General features: G+C 41.8%; 1 protein-coding gene across 2 annotated transcripts in view; it reads left to right on the top strand.

Annotated features, from left to right (window-relative positions):
- Positions 1-20,333, top strand: part of LOC126282110 (phosphatidylinositol 3-kinase catalytic subunit type 3) — a 102,089-nt gene that overhangs the window by 43,339 nt on the left and 38,417 nt on the right. The window contains exons 9-10 of one of the 2 annotated variants that reach the window (XM_049981570.1): positions 1,200-1,327; positions 16,483-16,755. In XM_049981570.1, coding sequence (XP_049837527.1) covers positions 1,200-1,327; positions 16,483-16,755 — 401 coding nt within the window. The remainder of the gene's footprint in view (positions 1-1,199; positions 1,328-16,482; positions 16,756-20,333) is intronic. The other variant, XM_049981571.1, reaches the window with a different exon arrangement.

Here is a 20,333-nt window from a genome sequence, read left to right as displayed (position 1 = left end):
CATAAAAAATGTAAGAAAAGCAGATACCAGACTGTTTCATGGGGAGAATCTTAGATTTCTGAGTACTGTTCATCAATGTTTGGATCCTTACCAGACAGGCTGATAAAAGAGAGAGTAGGAGTGGCACCCTTTGTCACAAGATAATTTAGACTGCACAAGAGCATTACCGAGTTGTCAATGAACTCCAGTGGCAGATGTTAAAAGAGAGGGATTGTGCTTCATGGATAGGTTTGCTATTGAAATTTCAAGAGAACTCTTTCTGGGAAGAGTCTGACAACAATTACCTCCACTGACATAAATCTTGCGAAATGATCATAGCAAAAACATTTGATAAATTAGAGCTAATACTAAAGCTTACAGACAGTCATTCCTCCCACATGACTTTTGCGAGTGGAAGTACTCTCCTCAACACAATGTTATGTTGTTTGCAGCATATGATGTAGATGTAGACCTTTGTTTGTTGATTAGGCCTTTCTGATACAGGGCCCAACTGATAAGTAATACTACAGTCTCTCTTGAATGAGTTTTCTGAGGTAACTTCTTCACGGGTATACTATACTTTCTGAATATTCTTGCTGTAAATGTGCCTGACAGTGCTCTCATTTGCTGATCTACCCTTACATTCATACTCATAACTTCAAACTGCCAGTACTATTGTTACTCTCAGCCACACAGAAGCTCACCCAAGTTCCACGTTGGACCATCACTTTTATGAGAGAGGTTACTCTAAAAAGGTTACTGCAGCCTAAGGGTTGTTTCCAGAATGAATTTTCACACTAAAATTTCTGTAATTCTACAGAAGCAGTGAATGGTTACTAGCAGGTTTGAAGTTATGAAAGCAGTTATGCCTACATAGTTGATTTAACATTGTCCACAAAAAATGTAAAGGTAAAAGTTAAAGCCCCAGGCAACTCATTTTTAACATGCAGTGTTTCTTGTGTTCTTTATTTGTTACAAATAAATTATACAGAAATAAACTAAATGCTTTGAAACACATTTAATGTGTAGATGTGATGACTCGTTTTCCAACAGCTGACGGCACTATCTATAGTGTGAAAACATACGAAAAGTCATTAAGAGAACAATATCTTATGAGGTAGTTTGTCAGTTGTATAAATGCTTTTAAGTAGCCATGTTGTTTGATTTGCCTTAAGGCACTTGCATTAAAAGGTAATTTTAGTGTTCGTTTCTTTTTGCAGGATTTGCTGTTGTATCTTTTACAGTTAGTTCAGGCACTGAAGTATGAGAACTTTGACAGAATTACTCAAACTTATTCACAGTTGAAGAATGAAATGGAAGAACAAAGGGAGCAAGAGAGACTGTCACGGTAATTATAGCTCTGAGCACGTGCCTAATATTTAAAGTTGCATAAAATACTCTGTTGTAACTTTCAATGCCATTGAAAAAATGTTAATTGTGTTATGTAAAACTGTGATCCAAAGTTAATGTTACTTAGAATGTAAGAATAACACTGAACTGCAAACTCTCTGTAAAACATTACAGACAATGTGCTCACTGCAGAAGTGTCATGTATCTCTAGAAGTAATTGTGTGTTTCTATTAAGGAGCAGATTTGTACTTTTGTGTCACTGAATTGCTGAGCTCGCTTGGAAAAAACTGTGGTTGTTGCTCATTTTAATATATGCTGCTGCCTATGGTTAGGCATTTCAGCACCCTCCTAAAAAGAAGGGCTTCATAGAATAAAGCCAAAATAGTACTGACTCTTTTGTTATGTAAGGATTGATCAGTGTACAGAAAAGCACTGATTCAACATCTCTGCATGCAGAGTCAGTTGAAGATTCCCACTCTGCTTCTACACCAGTACAGATTAAACATGGGGGTCATGCCAGAGAGATGTGGAAGAGACTGTGTGGGCAGTGATTGAGTGTAAGGGATGCATCCAGCTGCATATCCTGATTCATGTCGACACAAATGAGGTGTCCCCCACCCGGAGGCTCACGGTTCTTTCGTGAGTTTGTACATGGCGCAGATGGGGCCCCAAACTATTGCAGCCAATTCTTCCTTCCCTGGCTGCATTTCCTTTCCCCTGCCCTTCCTCCCTATCTTTGCTCCATTCCTTGTTGCCACATCCTTTCCCTCTCTCGGTGTCTGATTTATGTACACATGGCTATCCACCTGGTTTCCTGTATTGGTTGCAATTTTGTTCCCCCCTTCCTTCCGCCGCCCCCCTTCCTTCCGCCGCCCCCCTTCCTTCCGCCGCCCCCCTTCCTTCCGCCGCCCCCCTTCCTTCCGCCGCCCCCCTTCCTTCCGCCGCCCCCCTTCCTTCCGCCGCCCCCCTTCCTTCCGCCGCCCCCCTTCCTTCCGCCGCCCCCCTTCCTTCCGCCGCCCCCCTTCCTTCCGCCGCCCCCCTTCCTTCCGCCGCCCCCCTTCCTTCCGCCGCCCCCCTTCCTTCCGCCGCCCCCCTTCCTTCCGCCGCCCCCCTTCCTTCCGCCGCCCCCCTTCCTTCCGCCGCCCCCCTTCCTTCCGCCGCCCCCCTTCCTTCCGCCGCCCCCCTTCCTTCCGCCGCCCCCCTTCCTTCCGCCGCCCCCCTTCCTTCCGCCGCCCCCCTTCCTTCCGCCGCCCCCCTTCCTTCCGCCGCCCCCCTTCCTTCCGCCGCCCCCCTTCCTTCCGCCGCCCCCCTTCCTTCCGCCGCCCCCCTTCCTCCCGCCGCCCCCCCCATCATTTCGGCCATCTGTCATCCCATTGTATGGTGGACCCTTTGTGTGGTGACTGGCCATCCTCTCCATGAGGGAAGCCCCTTCATTCCACCACCGGTGTGTGTCAGTTGTGCTGACTGCCACTCCCCTCGCTCACTGTATTGCCCAGCTTACAAGAGAGAAAAGAAGATCCTAGAATACAAGTCCCTGGATAGCCTGTCTTATACTGAGGCTTGACAAAAGTATGACACATCCCATCCAGTTCACTATCTTCAACTTTTGAATCTGTTATTTCCTTTCCTCCTCCCCTCCCCCTCCTCCCCTCCCCCTAAACCTTACCTCAGCCCTGTACCTCTCTCCCTCTCTCCACTCTCCATCCCCTGCAGTTCCCTTGACCTCCTATCAGGTGCCCTCCTTTTTCGGCATCTGCTGGTGATATTGCTCCCTCTCCCCAGTGTCTCTCAGGCCAGAAGACTATTACCACTACTCGGTCACAACGCACACCATCTGTGCACCCCAAAGTCACTTGCTCTCTTTCGGTTCTTGATCTACTCCCAATGTGCCCTGCCCTGCCCTCCTCCACCTCGGGGGAGCTCCCCTTCAATAGATAGGGGTATCCTAATTGACCAATGTATCATGGACCATGATTTGTCTCTCTTCATAATGGTTCCCCTACCCTATTCAGTGCTGCTCATGGCACCTTCTCTGCTAATGATCTCACTATCTCCTCCCCTACCCTACATTGGTCATCTCATGATGACCTTTGTTGCAGTGACCACTTTCTGGCGATTCTATCGTTCCCCTGCTGCCACCAGGCAGACAGGCCCCACATTGGGCATTCCGCAGGGACAATTAGCCTTTATATATATATGTCTGCTGTGACTTTGGCACCTCCCTGTCGAATCCATTGATGTAGTTATGCAAGGCATCTCTGTCAGTATTCTTGATTCTGCTGGCACTGCTGTCCCCCTATCCAGAGGGCCCCCTCAACGTTGAGTGGTACCATGATGGACCAAGGATGTCACTGTCCAGGGTCGCTGACGGGCGATGCAGCAATTTGACACCCTTCAGACCAACCCTCTCACTTTTAAGTGTCTGCTAAGGCTCGTTACCTTATTCAGCAGAGTAAAAAGGAATGCCGAAAATGCTATTTCCTCAATGGCGATGTATGCCTCTACAGCACAGGTTTGGTCCGAGCTCCGTAGCCTTCTGGGCTGGCAGGGACAGAAAACTGTCCAGGGTCTGAACTTACAAGGTACTCTGTGCTCTGATCCAATTGCCCTCACAGAAAACCTCATGACACACATTGCGACAGAATCATCATTCTCTTCCTACCCTGCTGCCTTTTTCCAGCAGAACCTCAGGGTTGAAGAGACCACCTTTGTTTCATCGTGCTCCACGTTGAGCCCTATAATGCACCCTTCATTGAATGAGAATTGGTGCAGGCTCCAGATTCCATGCACAACCAGATGATCCAACACTTGGCCGTCCCCCAGAGGCAACAGCTCCTCAGCATTTTCTACCCCAATGGCAAGACTCTATAGTTATTCGTGTCCTTAAGCCCAGGAAACGCCCAGTGTGTCTAGACAGCTACCACCCAATTAGCCTGACGAATGTACTTTGTAAACTGTTCGAAAGGATGGCGAGTCTCGGGGCCTTTTGTCTCCATATCAGTGTGGCTTCTGGACAGGGCAGTCTCCAACTAAACATTTACTCGGATTGGAATCGGCCATCTGACAGGCTTTTATTCACTGCTGGCATCTTGTTGCGCTCTTCTTTGACCTACATAAGGCATATGACAATCTACATCTACATCTACATCTACATGACTACTCTGCAATTCACATTTAAGTGCTTGGCAGAGGGTTCATCGAACCACAATCATACTATCTCTCTACTATTCCACTCCCGAACAGCGAGCGGGAAAAACGAACACCTAAACCTTTCTGTTCGAGCTCTGATTTCTCTTATTTTATTTTGATGATCATTCCTACCTATGTAGGTTGGGCTCAACAAAATATTTTCGCATTCGGAAGAGAAAGTTCGTGACTGAAATTTCGTAAAAAGGTCTCGCTGTGACGAAAAAGTCTATGCTGTAATGACTTCCATCCCAACTCGTGTATCATATTTGCCACACTCTCTCCCCTATAACGTGATAATACAAAACGAGCTGCCCTTTTTTTGCACCCTTTCGATGTCCTCCGTCAATCCCACCTGGTAAGGATCCTACACCGCGCAGCAATATTCTAACAGAGGACGAACGAGTGTAGTGTAAGCTGTCTCTTTAGTGGACTTGTTGCATCTTCTAAGTGTCCTGCCAATGAAACGCAACCTTAGGCTCGCCTTCCCGACAATATTATCTATGTGGTCCTTCCAACTGAAGTTGTTCGTAATTTTAACACCCAGGTACTTAGTTGAATTGACAGCCTTGAGAATTGTACTATTTATCGAGTAATCGAATTCAAACGGATTTCTTTTGGAACTCGTGTGGATCATCTCTCACTTTTCGTTATTTAGCGTCAACTGCCACCTGACACACCATACAGCAATCTTTTCCAAATCGCTTTGCAACTGATACTGGTCTTCGGATGACCTTACTAGACAGTAAATTACAGCATCATCTGCGAACAATTTAAGAGAACTGCTCAGATTGTCACCCAGGTCATTTATATAGATCAGAACAGCAGAGGTCCCAGGACACTTCCCTGGGGAAGACCTGATATCACTTCAGTTCTACTCGATGATTTGCCATCTCTTACTACGAACACTGGTGCGACCTGCACAATTTTCCAATCTGTAGGTACAGATCTATCGGTGAGCGAGCGGTTGTATATGATTGCTAAGTAGGGAGCTATAGTATCAGCGTAATCTGAAAGTAACCTAATCGGTATACAATCTGGACCTGAAGACTTGCCCATATCAAGCGATTTGAGTTGCTTCGCAACCCCTAAGGTATCTACTTCTAAGAAACTCATGCTAGCAGATGTTCGTGTTTCAAATTCTGGAATATTCCATTCGTCTTCCCTGGTGAAGGAATTTCGGAAAACTGCGTTCAATAACTCCGCTTTAGTGGCACAGTCGTCGATAACAGTACCATCGGCACTGCGCAGCGAAGGTATTGACTGCGTCTTGCCGCTTGTGTACTTTACATACGACCAGAATTTCTTCGGATTTTCTACCAAATTTCGAGACAATGTTTCGTTGTGGAACCTATTAAAGGCATCTCGCATCGAAGTACGTGCCAAATTTCGCGCGTCTGTAAATTTTAGCCCATCTTCGGGATTTCGCGTTCTTCTGAAGTGCGCATGCTTTTTCCGTTGCCTCTGCAAGAGCGTTCGGACCTTTTTTGTGTACCACGGGGGATCCGTTCCATCTCTTACCAATTTATGAGTTACGAATATCTCAATTGCTGTTGCTACTATATCTTTGAATTTGAGCCACATCTCATCTACATTCGCATAGTCAGTTCGGAAGGAATGGAAATTGTCTTTTAGGAAGAGCTCTAGTGACACTTTATCCGCTTTTTTAAATAAAATTATTTTGCGTTTGTTTCCGATGGATTTGGAAGAAATGGCATTGAGCCCAGCTACGACGACCTTTTGATCACTAATCCCTGTATCAGTCATGATGCTCTCTATTAGCTCTGGATTGTTTGTGGCTAAGAGGTAAAGTGTGTTTTCGCAACCATTTACAATTCGCGGGGGTTCATGGACTAACTGCTCGAAATAATTTTCGGAGAAAGCATTTAGGACAATCTCGGAAGATGTTTTCTGCCTACCATCGGTTTTGAACAAGTATTTTTGCCAACATACTGAGGGTAGGTTGAAGTCCCCACCAACTATAACCGTATGAGTGGGGTATTTATTTGTTACGAGACTCAAACTTTCTCTGAACTGTTCCGCAACTGTATCATTGGAGTCTGGGGGTCGGTAGAAGGAGCCAATTATTAACTTAATTCGGCTGTTAAGTATAACCTCCACCCATACCAATTCGCACGGAGTATCTACTTCGACTTCACTACAAGATAAACCACTACTGACATACACAAACACTCCACCACCAATTCTGCCTAATCTATCTTTCCTGAACACCGTCTGAGACGTCATAAAAATTTCTGCAGAACTTATTTCAGGCTTTAGCCAGCTTTCTGTACCTATAACGATATCGGCTTCTGTGCTTTCTATTAGCGCTTGAAGCTCGGGGACTTTTCCAACGCAACTACGACAATTTACAACTATAATTCCGACTGTTCCTTGATCCAAGCATGTCCTGTAATTGCCAAGCACCCTTTGACATTGCAGCCCATCCCGCACTTTCCCGAGGCCTTCTAACCTAAAAAACCATCCAGTCCATGCCACACAGCCTCCGCTACCCGTGTAGCCGCCAGCTGAGTGTAGTGAACTCCTGACCTATTCAGCAGAACCCGAAACCCCACCACCCTATGGCGCAAGTCGAGGAATCTGCAGCCAATACGGTCGCAATGCTTGGCACCATGAAATTTTAGTTACCCTCCATGACTATGGCTTCCATGGTCCTTTTCAGATTTTTATCCACGAGTTTTTCTCACCAAGTCTTCCGGGTTCGAGATGGCACTTCACTCAGCGCCCCTCAGATTCAGGAGAGTGGTATCCCACAGGGTTCTGTGCTAAGTGTCACACTCTTCCTCATTGCCATCAATGAGGTTGTGACATCTGTTGGGCCGTTGTACATTGACAATTTTTGCATCTGGTGCAGCTCCCACTCAGTAGCATCAGCTGAGGACCAGCTCCAAGGTGCCATCCGATGGGCCTCTGCATGGGTCATGATCCATGGCTTCCAGTTTTCTCCCTCCAAAATGCGGGTTATGCATTTTTTTTGTCGACCCACTATACACCCCTATCCAGGACTTCATATAGGCAATCAGCTCCTCGATGTTGTAGCACAGTCCCATTTCTTGTGCCTTATTTTTGATAACAAGTTGACATGGCTGCCTCACATTCGCCACCTAAAGACTGTGTATGCGGAAGCTTAATGCTCTCCCCCTCCTGGCCCCCACATGTTGGGGTGCAGACCGTTCCACTTTTCTCCATCTTTACCGTGCCCTGGTCTTGTCCAGACAAGATTATGGTAGTCAGGTTTATGGCTCAGCAGCTCCTTCCTCTTTGAAACCCCTTGATTCTGTCCATCATTGTGGGGTGCGTCTGGCTATTGGTGCCTTTCGCACTAGTCCTGTTGCTAGTCTCCTCACAGAAGTGGGGATTACCCCTCTATATATCATATGGAGCCAACTTCTTGTTTCTTAGGCAATCACCATTCACCAATTCCTGACCATCCTGTGTACCCTGTGCTCTTTGCCGATGAAGGATGTATCCCTCCTCACACCTGCCCACAATTGGGATTGCCAGTTGGCATACATCTGACTTCCCTCTGTCAGGATCTCCATCTCTTCTCACCGGACTGCACCCTCTCTCTTTCCCTCCCATAACACCCCTTGGATGGTGCCTAGACCACAGATTAGGACTGATCTGTTCCAGGGTCCTAAGGTCTGTCGCTCCTATGGTTTTCTGGCATCTTGTCTGTGGCATCCTCGCAGAGTTCTAGGGTGCCACCATCTGTTATATTGATGGTTCTAAGACTATTGATAAGGTGGGATATGCACATCTCCTACTGCCTTCGAATACCATTTATTTATTGCCGAGTTCATGTAGCCTGTTCACAGCAGAGCTTCTAGCCATTCACAGGGCCCTCCTTTTTGTTTCTCAGTGCGCCCCCCCCCCTCTCCACAGTGTTTCAATTTGTTCAGACACCATGAGCAGTCTGCAGGCTATCGACCGATGCTACGCACGTCACCCTTTTGTCTATGCTATCCATGACCTTTTCTCTGCCCTTGAGCATGCTGCCTGTTCAGTTGTCTTTCTCTGGGTCCTAACTCATGTGGGCATCCCAGGGAATGAACTGGCTAACCATTTGGCTAGGGAGGCAGACACTTACCCCATTTACTTTCATGATTCCAACTGTGAATATGTGGATCTACGTCAGATCTTTGCCCAAAAGTGGAATGCTTTCTGGAGCGCTACTGCTCATACTAATGAACTCCGCACAATCAAGGAGTCTACTGCAGTTTGCCGCTCTTCCTTCTGCTCCTCTTGGAAGGAGTCCATTGTTTTATGCTGTTTACGCATTGGCCATACCCATCTAGCCCATTGTTTCTCCCTGCATAATGACCCGCCCCCACAATATGGTCGTGGAGCTAGACTGGCGATATCTCACATATTTGTGGAATGTCTGTTTCTTTCAGACTTTCGTGTTAAAGTATAGTCTTCCTGATTCCTTAAATTTAATTGTTGAATGCCTGTTGTGGAGGTGTGATTATAGCCATAAGAAATGACCACACTGATCAGCCAGAACACTAAGATCACCTGCCCAATAGCCAGTATGTCCATCTTTGGCACGGATAACAGCTGCGAAACATCATGGCATAGAAGCAATGAAGCCTTGGTTGGTTGTTGGAGGGATTTGATGCCGTGTGTGTGTGTGTGTGTGTGTGTGTGTGTGTGTGTGTGTGTGTGTGTGTGTGTGTGTGTGCGCGTGTGTGTGTACTCTCTCTCTCTCTCTCTCTCTCTCTCTCTCTCTCTCTCTCTCTCAGAGAATATTTCATGTAAAGTGCCTGCTCATGTTATATAAGGTAATAATGTCAAGTTAATAGCTATAGACAGTGACACTGACCTGGTTACGGTAGGTAGAAGAGGTAGGGAGTCTTGTGAAATTGTTCTAAATCCCTTATCTGAACATTGCCTTGACTAAGTAATCGGAGAACATACTTCTGAAGGCACTATTAAATCTCCTGGTCGCCAATAGGCTCAAACTTTTTGGTTCAGTGTATAATGTATAATCAGTGACTATAAGTTTATTACAGGATCACTGAATACAGATGTAAATAGGAATATAAATAAATGAATATGTTTTTACTTAGCATAAACAAGAAGAAACAAATTTCAGATTACCAGAGTGGTCAACATGAAAACTGAACTCTAGCACTGATAGTGTTGCATCAGTGGACATAGTTCAAGAGCACTCTAAAATATGCTATGTGCTGGTCAAAGTTGTGAGAGATGGGAAGTACCAGCCATGGTTTAGCAGGCATGTTAGAAAGCTGCTATGAAAGCTGAGAAAATTCACAGCAAATTTAAACACTCCCAAAGCTTCACAGACAATCAAAAACTGATCTACATCAAAATTAACACAAGAAGTTCTATGCATGAAATATTCAGTGAATTAGAAAGTAAAATTCTATCTACCAACCTGACAGAAAATCATAGAAGTTTTGATTTGATGTTGAGTCAGGAAACGGATTGAAGCCATCTGTCCACACTCTAATGGCATCAGAACAGAGATGGCACAGAAGGCCGAAATACAAAGTGTCTTTTCTGAAACTGTTTCATTGAGGAATGTTGCACTTTAGTTTATCCCTTAAATTGTCACATGAATGTCAAAATGATAGGTATTTAAATAAGTGACCATTGGATTGAAGAGCAACTGAAATTGCTCAACAAAAGAAATGTCACTGAATGTGACAAGAGTTCCAGTACAAATCTACAGAGTATGTGAAAGAGCTTGCTCATCTTCTATCAACAGTATACACTAGGTCTCGGGAGGAGTGAAGTGCTCTTTATGATTAAAAAAAGCACTGGTCATTCCCATTTTCAAGAAAGGTTGTCGAACTTACACACAGTACTATATCTCTAATGTTGGTCTGTTTTAGAATTTTGCAGCATGTTTTATTCTTGCATATTATGACATTCCTAGAGACCTTAAATCTCTTGTAGGAATCAACAGGGCTTGCAAAAACAGCAAACATATGTAACTGGGCTTGTTCTGTTTGTCGAAGAGGCCCAGAGGGCAGCAGGTAGTGTGTTGATACTGTGTTCCTTGATGTCCAGAAGGTGTTAAAGTTCCATAGAGCCACTTAGTGAACAAAATAAGTGCTTATGGTATATAAGGCCAGCTGTATGATCAGATTGAAGATTTCTGTCAAACAGAACACATGTCATTCTCAATGGAGAGAGATCTTCAGACATAATAGTAACTTTGGGGTTTTTGTGGGCGACTCTGTTGCATACAGAGAAGTTGCAATGCTAGGAAATTGTAGTGAAATGCAGAAAGACCTGCAGGGGATCGTTGCATGGTGCAGGGATTGAAGCACTTGATGTTAATCATAAATCTAACATGAATAAGTAAAATTACACTTTATTTTGTGATTACAAGAATGGAGAACAATCACTGGAAGCAGTTACTTCCATAAAATATCTAAGAAAGTGCAAATTGAGCAATTTAAAGTGAAACAACCTACGAAATTAATAACAGTTTGTGTGTTGCCCAACTACCTGCTAAAGGCACGTTTTTGAAAAACATATTCAGATCTACTTCATAAGAGAAACCATAGCTGTGTGTCTATACTAGTTTGGTTAGTCTTAAACTACTCTGCATGGTCTGTGTACTGAAAATGAACTTTCTTTGAATGATTTTATAACTTTATGGCAGAATTGGGAGGCTGGTAAAAATATCCAATGATTAATTTGAATTCACATGGGCTGGTTACTTGCATCCACACTCAATTTCGACCTGCATAGATACAATTTTTGTCAGTTGTAATGAACTCTCCCTCTCAGTGATCTGTGCCTTGTCTTTTCAGTATGTGCCCCATGCTTCGTTAAATTTTATGAAGGTTTCTAAATTTTCTTGCTCTTGGTTCTGATTAAAATTTGTGTGCGGCAGTATTCCTGGAGGGCAGTAAAGTCAGTAACTTTGTTACAAATGCTTTGGAAATTTACTTTGGAGATGGTTTGTAGGTATTAGCAATCAAAAGCTGTGTGGGAGGTCTTGAGTCATGCTGAAAAATTGTTACAAGCAATGCCAGTGAAAAGCAAGGATCTGAATGTGAGTTGGTCCAGTGTGCAGTTTTATCCTGTCACAAAGTTTCAAGGAAAATAATTTCACCACAAAAATAAACAAATCTTACAGAACCGTGTATAGATAGTAACCCTCTCTGATAATCACTTCCCAGACATGAGGCAAATTATTGAAATTGCTTGAATTCATAGTAAGAAACGTGCAGAAAAATATTAGGAATTATTTTTGCTTGTGTAGGTATGGTACTCAGGAACATACCTAAAGTGTCAATTCCACAACATACTTTTGCTTAAAAGTATTTCTTAGGTACTCAATATAAAAGGATATTAGCACAGTAGTAACCATTAGCGAACATCTTTCCCTAAATTTTTGGTGAAGCTCATACTCTTAGAACAGAGGAACACATACAGATTCAGTCAGTGACAATTTATATCACAGAAGAGACTTTTCATTTACCACATACAAATCAAACACCTATACAATAAAACAGAATAACACAAACCATAATTTTTAAACAGCACTTGAGTGAAGATTTTACTACCTAGTTTTTCTTAGTGTTTATTTATTTTTCTTTCTGAGAAAAAAACATTTTGATTGATTGAATTTTCTGTTACTAAACTGAAACATCTCACATCCTGAATATTGATGTGACTGCCATGGTTCTTTATAAAGCATGATTTTCTGAAGTGGTATGCCATTCTCTGCTCACCTGAGAGCATTGTCCCCCCAGTTAATTTCTGGGATCTGCAATTTTAATGAAGGTTCTAAACCACAGTACTCATCACTGTATGGGAATTCTTGCTAGTCGCTACTGATTCCTGTAGTTACAGATATGGTTTCCCCACTCTGCCAACAAGAGGGAGCAATGATCGAGTCTGTTGCTCTGCTCCTTGAACAAAACGGAATGACTGTGACTCAGACTGGAAGTATCTTACTGTCATAATGTGTGGTTTTTATTCATAATGTGTTGACTAGGGTTGATCTGGAGAACTTAAGATGATAACTGTTTGGTCACGTTACTCAAGTCTTGTAAAGGTATAGTTAGTAGTTGTTTTAGGTCATATTTCAGTAATAAGACTCAGTTTGGCAGCTGTATCAGCTTGAATTAAGACTCCTGTTCAGAGGGGAAAAGTGATGTTTGCAATATCAATAAAATGGGAACTATATTTACTGATAACAGAAGCATTATAATGAAGTGAAGTGCTTTATCAGTCCTTTTTAACCAAAATCACAGACTATCTCAATCACTTAAGAGCAGATTTATGTAAAAGTCGCTCATTAAATGACGAGTAGGTAGTTACATTTTTCGTTAAACATATTATAATAAGAAACACAGTTTAGTCAAATAGGAGCTGACAGTGATTGCTCATCTTGAAAATAATATATTGTTAAGCACAATCACACCAGTTTCAGAAGTAAATTACCTGACAGGTGAAATACCCTCAGACTTCAGGAAGAACATAATAATTACAATCCCAAATAAAGCAGGTGTTGACAGATGTGAAAATTACTGAACTATCAGTTTAATAACTCACGGCTGCAAAATACTAATGCGAATTCTTTACAAACGAATGGAAAAACTCGTAGAAGCTGACCTTGGGGAAGATCCGTTTGGATTCCGTAGAAATATTGGAACACGTGAGGCAATACTGGCCCTACGACTTACCTTAGAAGCTAGATTAAGGAAAGGCAAACCTACATTTCTAGCATTTGTAGACTTAGAGAAAGTTTTTGACAATGTTGACTGGAATACTCTTTCAAATTCTGAAGGTGGCAGAGGTAAAAAATAGGGAGTGAAAGGCTATTTACCATTTCTACAGAAACCAGATGGCAGGGACATGAAAGGGAAGCAGTTGTTGGGAAGGGAGTAAGACAGGGTTGTAGCCTCTCCCCGATGTTATTCAATCTGTATATTGAGCAAACAGTAAAGGAAACAAAAGAAAAATTCGGAGTAGGTATTAAAATCCATGGAGAAGAAATAAAAACTTGAGGTTCGCCGATGACATCGTAATTGTCAGAGACAGCAAAGGACTTGGAAGAGCAGTTGAATGGAATGGATAGTGTCTTGAAAGGAGGATATAAGATGAACATCAACAAAAGCAAAACGAGGATAATAGAATGTAGCCGAATTAAGTCGGGTGATGCTGAGGAATTAGATTAGGAAATGAGACACTTAAAGTAGTAAAGGAGTTTTGCTATTTGGGGAGCAAAATATCTGATGGTTGAAGTAGAGAGGATATAAAATGTAGACTGGCAATTGCAAGGAAAGCGTTTCTGAAGAAGAGAAATTTGTTAACATCGAGTATAGATTTAAGTGTCAGGAAGTCGTTTCTGAAAGTATTTGTATGGAGTGTAGCCATGTATGGAAGTGAAACATGGACAATAAATAGTTTGGACAAGAGGAGAATAGAAGCTTCTGAAATGTGGTGCTACAGAAGAATGCTGAAGATAAGATGCATAGACCACATAACTAATGAGGTGGTGTTGAATAGGATTGGGAGAAGAGAAGTTTGTGGCACAAGTTGACTAGGAGAAGGGATCGGTTGGTAGGACATGTTCTGAGGTATCAAGGAGACCAATAGATGAATACACCAAGCAGGTTCAGAAGGATGTGGGTTGCAGTAGGTACTGGGAGATGAAGAAGCTTGCACGGGATAGAGTAGCATGGAGAGCTGCATCAAACCAGTCACAGGACTGAAGACCACAACAACAACTGTCATTTGGAGGCCTGTTAGCTGTAGCTTACAAGTTATGTGAGGTATGCATTTGTGCCTAGGTTTCTGCTGTTGAACTGCATCTCCCCTACCATATACGTTGTTGTTTAGGTTGGAGCCCCTTTTCTATCTTACTGTGCATAGGTAGAAACAGTTTGATTACTCACACTAGCGGTAAGGAGGAGATTGGCGGAACAAAATAGACGGTCACAGTGGTGACTGACAGTGGAGACCACGAGGTGAATTCATAAACAGTGTAAGTCCAGGGCATACCCAAGTTGTCTAACCACACACTACATTCCAGGGAAAAGTCCAAACAATGAAATGTTTTATCAGACAGGATCAAAATACTGTCCGTGTATCTGACTCCAGTCACTAGTGAAAGACTGGCCACAGTCGCAGGTGTGCGATGTATTGGTAAACCCTCATCAAAGGATGGAGCCACCTCACATGCTTGCCGAAGCAGCTGCACCCCTCAGGTGCACAAACACACTATAGATACTTGGGCTAGGTGTGAAATTTTGAATCAAACTCAGATACCAAAGCCCCCACAGCTGTTGGTGTCCCTTCCTTACTGCACCATCTGCATGGATATGGCCCAATGCATAGTCTGATAGTATAACAATAAGTTAACACCAGATTTATTTTTTGTTAAATAAGAAATATCTTATTTATAAATACTGTTGTTAAAAAGTAGTATTGAAAATGAGTAGGGATTTGTACGAGGCAGATAATTTTGTTTCTGAGCAGAAGGCACTGAAGTCCGGCATCCTGGTTGCCGCCCACATGCTTATTTCCTTGTTGATAGCACACTCTCTGACGCCGCAGGCAGGCAGCAGGTGGATTCCATTTGTCATGTACTTGTGATGTTTACATACAGCTCCAGATGACAGTTGCAATGATCTAAATTTTTTAGATGACATTTTATAAATACACAGACTCTGGAGCTCTGCAATCATGTGAGCATATAGAGAGTTGAGTTCACCTGTTGCCTGCTTACGTTGTCTGAGCTGGAGCACTGTCAAGAAGGAAATGAGCTTGCATGTAGTGATCAGGATGCCAGAATGCGGTGCCATCTCTCAGTAAGAAATGAAATCATTTGCATCAAGAACTCTCTGCAAATATTCAATGTTTCTTTTTAACATTAAGGTGTATGTATGATACTTCTTATTAAAGATGAAATTTTAAACACGTGTGTAAAATATACCTGCTTTTACAAATGCAACACGTCTGTGTCTTAAGATACACTAACTGCAGACTCTGTGTTGCAGTTTTATTCATTCCACAGATTAAAAATTTACATATACTGTTTCAAATTTTTATTAAAATATAACACATGTATGACATCACTTTATTTTACTGTATTTCATTTTAATTTTGGCATAATCTGCATAACTTCTCTTATAAGCTTCAAACTTGTTTGTGTTATAGATCTGAGGATGGCAAATGATCTGCAAAACGGTTAATTTAGTTTGAAAATTAATGTGACTGTAGCAGATGATAAATTATTTTCAAAGCTTATTATATTTGTAAATCATTTAACACAGTCTACTGCATAATGAGATATAGCTATGGTCCCTGGAAAGTAAAATTACATGGCTGAACTGTCTTTTGGGGCTTTTGTGTTCCTTTGTTCTCGGCATGATTTTATTCCTTTGGCGGCCAGTGTGACCTCCTGTTCTGTTGAGAGAATTATAATCTAGCCTTGCAAATGATATGTCATTAAAGCTATAATATTAAAGTTTACAAGGTAAAATTTTATATTCCATACTACTGAAGGTCTTTCAGGTGGTTAGATTTCATCCATAGCTCTGTTAGGACTTCATTTATGAGATTAAAGCTGGCTTTTAGAAAACCAAATTAAGAGAGAGTTACAAAATTCTGCTGTCAGAAAGACGTCTGTAATATTATTGTAAGATAATTTATCGAAAATTTGAGGATGTTAGAAGCGGTGAAAGGGATGTATAATTGAAGGTGATTTGCTTATCTGCATTTTTATGTACAGATCTTAATAAGAGAGTCCTACTGAACCAGATTTTAACACTGTAGACAATGTTAATGTTTGCATACAAGTACTGTAACATAAACTGATGCATGTTTTTAATACTGAAATTGCTGGGCCATTAATTTTTAGTTCTTTTGAACTTGTCAGACTTATGTATTTGTCATATTTGCTTTTGTCAATTATTGGACCAATTTTATAATTGTAAATTTTCTTTGTAGCAGTGACAACAAGGAGAGTGGGGATTCAGGAATCCTGAAAAAGTCTCAGAGCTTTACTCCTACACCAGTGCATGAGTTACCCAACACTGATGATGGTGCTTCTCAGATAGTTCGCTCTGCATCTTTAGCTGAGACTGCAACACAAAATCAACTACCTGATGGTACTATAGATGCAAGTTGTCTGGAAGATGATATGTCAGGTGGATGTGACCTAGCATCATTTCTCATACATCGTGCCTGTCAAAATTCCACTCTTGCCAACTACTTCTACTGGCAAGTATTGCATGTGAATCATATTGATTTTATTTGATTGTTTTTGTTGTTGTTGCAACAGTGAAATTCCTGGATGGAACAGTATGTAAAATAAGGGAAAGGAAATTGCTCGTCTATAGCAGATCAATGCATGGAGCACAGTAACACATAACAGGAAACTGTATTCACAATATTTTTTGAGCACTAGTTCTTTTCCAGCAGTAGTATGCAGAACCACACACTCACGTGGCCGCGGAAATTATTAGACAGGATTTAGTACTAACTAGGTGCACAAACAGAAGTAATGTGATCAGATTTGATATGTACAAATTAAAAAGTACTGTCAGTTAAGAATTTCTAAATACTCTTTAAGAAATGTGGAAAAAGCGGAAGGCAGTAAAAAGTTTAAGATGTAAAAGTGTTGGGGCAAAGAAAATAACACCAGAAGGCCAGAACAGGAGAGACGAGGGCAGGAAAGAAATAAGTAGTGACAGTGTACTGACAGTCAGTATTCAGTTTTTGGAGTTACATTAAAATCTGAGAGTTATGAGCAGTGTATGGGGAGAGATTTAGAAATTAAGAAAAAAATGGGAGTATGAGGAATTGTCAAGACAGGTAAAATAAGGAAATTATAAAAAGAGATCAATATAAAATTTGTAAGGCATTCGGACAAAGAGAATATGGAGTTTATAAATTGAAAAGGCAAATTGAACTGTGGAAAACTGAGAAGTAACTACAAGTCGTACAACGTTGTTTCTGCTGTTTGCCAATAGGAGCGACAACGGTAAGTAGCGGTCAAAAGAAACAGATCGCATACATCAGGCAGTTACCTTGGACCTCAGCCAACATGACCTCAGTCACATTAGTTGATTTGTGTCTGCATCATAAAGTTGTTTTTGATTGAAAATGTCAGTTTGAACCTAATTATAGTCATTTGTGGGAGGTGTTGCTGTTTTGTTTCAATATGAAGAAAACAGTGGCTGAGTATCATTGAATGCTCTCAAGTACATGTGGTAAGGACGCTATTAGTGAAAGAACGTGTTGTGAGTGGTTTCAACACTTCAGGCACAGTTATTTTAACATCGTAGACTGGCATAGTGGTGGAAGAGAGAGTGTTTTCGAAAATGCAGATTTGGAGACATTGCTGAGTGGAGACTCAAGTCAAACTCAAGAAAAATTGGCATGATTAATGGGAGTGACACAGCCAGCCATTTCAAAATGTCTCGGGCCCATGGGCATGATTCAGAAAGAGGGAACTTGGGTCTCTTGTGAGCTGCAACCAATAAATGTTGAACAGCATTTGAGTGTTTGTGAGCAGTTGCTTCAGAGGCAAAAATGGAAGGGATTTCTGTATCTCATTGTGACTAGGGACAAAAAATGGGTTCATTATGACAACCCTAAATGCAAAAAGTCATGGGGATATCCTGACTGTGCTTCCACGTTGACGGCCATACCAAATATTCATGGCTCAAAGATCATGCTCTGCATTTGGTGGGACCAGCTCAGTGTTGGGTATTATGAGGTGTTAAAAGCAAGTGAAACAATCACAGGTGCTCGTTATCAAATGTAATTAATGCATTTGAGCTGAGCATTAAAAGACAAAAGGCCGCAGTACAGCGAGAGGCACGATAAACTGATTTTGCAGCATGACAATGCTCGACCCCATGTTGCAAAAAAGGTCAAAACATACTTGAAAGTCTTAAAAATGGGTAGTCCTACCACACCTGCCATATTCTCCAGACGTCGCTCCCTCTTACTATCACCTGTTTAGATCAATGGCGCATGGCTTGGCTGACCAACACTTCTGATCTCGTGAAGTAGTCACAAATTGGATCGATTCATGGAGCACTTAAGATGATGAACAATTTTTGTGATGTGGGATTTATACACTGCCCGGAAGATGGGAGAAAGTAGTGGCCAGCAATGGAAAATACTTTGAATGATACATGTGTAACAAATTTGTTTCATTGAAGCCTCAAATGTTGGGGAAGAAATGGCAGAAGTAAAGTGGTGCACCTTGTAGTATTGTTGCAGACAAGGTGGATGTGCAAAGCATATTGCAGAGTAGGTTTGCCACCTCATAACACTCTACCATCCGGCGACACCACAGTGGTGTTGTGCGTGAAATAATGGTCAATGGCCAGTCACACGACAGTGGTGTAGTGAGTATAGTATCGTGCAAAAGAACATTCAAATGGCTCTGAGCACTATGGGACTTACCATCCGAGGTCATCAGTCCCCTAGAACTTAGAACTACTTAAACCTAAATAACAAGTCCATCACACACATCTATGCCTAAGGCAGGATTCGAACCTGCAACCGTAGCGTTCACATGGTTCCAGACTTAAGTGCCTAGAACCGCACGGCCACAGCCAGTATCGCACAGTTGCAGGCGACAGCACTTTAGTATCTTTGGCATTCTTTTGGTGTTCTGTTTGTGTAACAATAAGTTACACATGTCCACAAGTTCTTTGTTTTTATAAGTTCATGTGCCCTTTCATCATGGCAGAAAAGAGACGATTCGATTATTTACGATGAGTGAGTGGAGCAAAACTTAGAGGTTGCCACTACATCGCATACGTCTCATCATGATCTGGTTGACAGACTTTCCGGTCACATAAAGCAATACCAGCTAATAGGCCTACGTATTTCTGAAACAAATAAATGAAAATGAAGAAACTGCCATGTATGTTCCAAAAACAAAAAAGAACAACAAACTTAATGTGCAAGCCTGATGGAGTTACATTACGTCTTGGAGGCTGTTTTGCTGCATATCATATAAAAAAAGAGATATTCTAAGTCCCAGAGACAATGCAAATAAACAAATATATGAAATAAACCAATTTTGTATTTATTTACGTACTTATGTGTGTCTTCAGAATTTCATGAAAGTAGGGGAGAAGGGTTGAGAACTTTGTAAGACACATGTGGACAGCAAAGTGTTAAGAGTTTAGAAGTTTTGATACTGCTTTTCTAAACAACTTACCTGTGACCGTTCACTGTAAAGATGGGCTTCATAATCTCAAAACTTGTATGGAAATTGGCTGATAAACATTTCTTCATACATCATCCTTACCTTGCATACATTACACAGAAAATGGTACTGACAATTTGCATTTTGTGGGATTTACAGCACTGCATTACACTTACATATGTGGTGAAGAGTTTTCGTAGGGCATAAAAGTGTGTTGTGATGATGAGTCAAGATTTAAGTTGAGATGTGGGATCCAGGTGAAAGAGTTCATCAAAATACCTTGCTGTTTTGATAAGTGTTACTCCCATCACCTTTGCCGGCTGATGGGACTGACAGTAATTGATACATTGTATCGCTTCAATGAATTCACTCAACGGGAAACGAGAGAGCATTATATTAGTTAAACTTGTCAAGAAAAACTAGGAGACCAGTTAGCTGGCAGATTTCATTGAAGGATGATAGATAGGAGGGAATATTCATCCCTTTTTATTGTATGACACCTTGTTTAATAGTTCATGATATCATGAAAGAATAGCTTCTTCATAAATTCAGATCATTTTATGAATAAATAAGCATTAATGAACATATTTGGTCATATAATTTGCAACAAAATTAAACAGTCTTT

This window comes from Schistocerca gregaria, chromosome 7 (assembly GCF_023897955.1).
Source record: "Schistocerca gregaria isolate iqSchGreg1 chromosome 7, iqSchGreg1.2, whole genome shotgun sequence".
NCBI classification, from domain to species: Eukaryota; Metazoa; Arthropoda; class Insecta; order Orthoptera; family Acrididae; genus Schistocerca; species Schistocerca gregaria.
The sequence above is the reverse complement of the archived record's forward strand: the minus strand, read 5'-3'. Positions and strand labels throughout refer to the sequence as shown.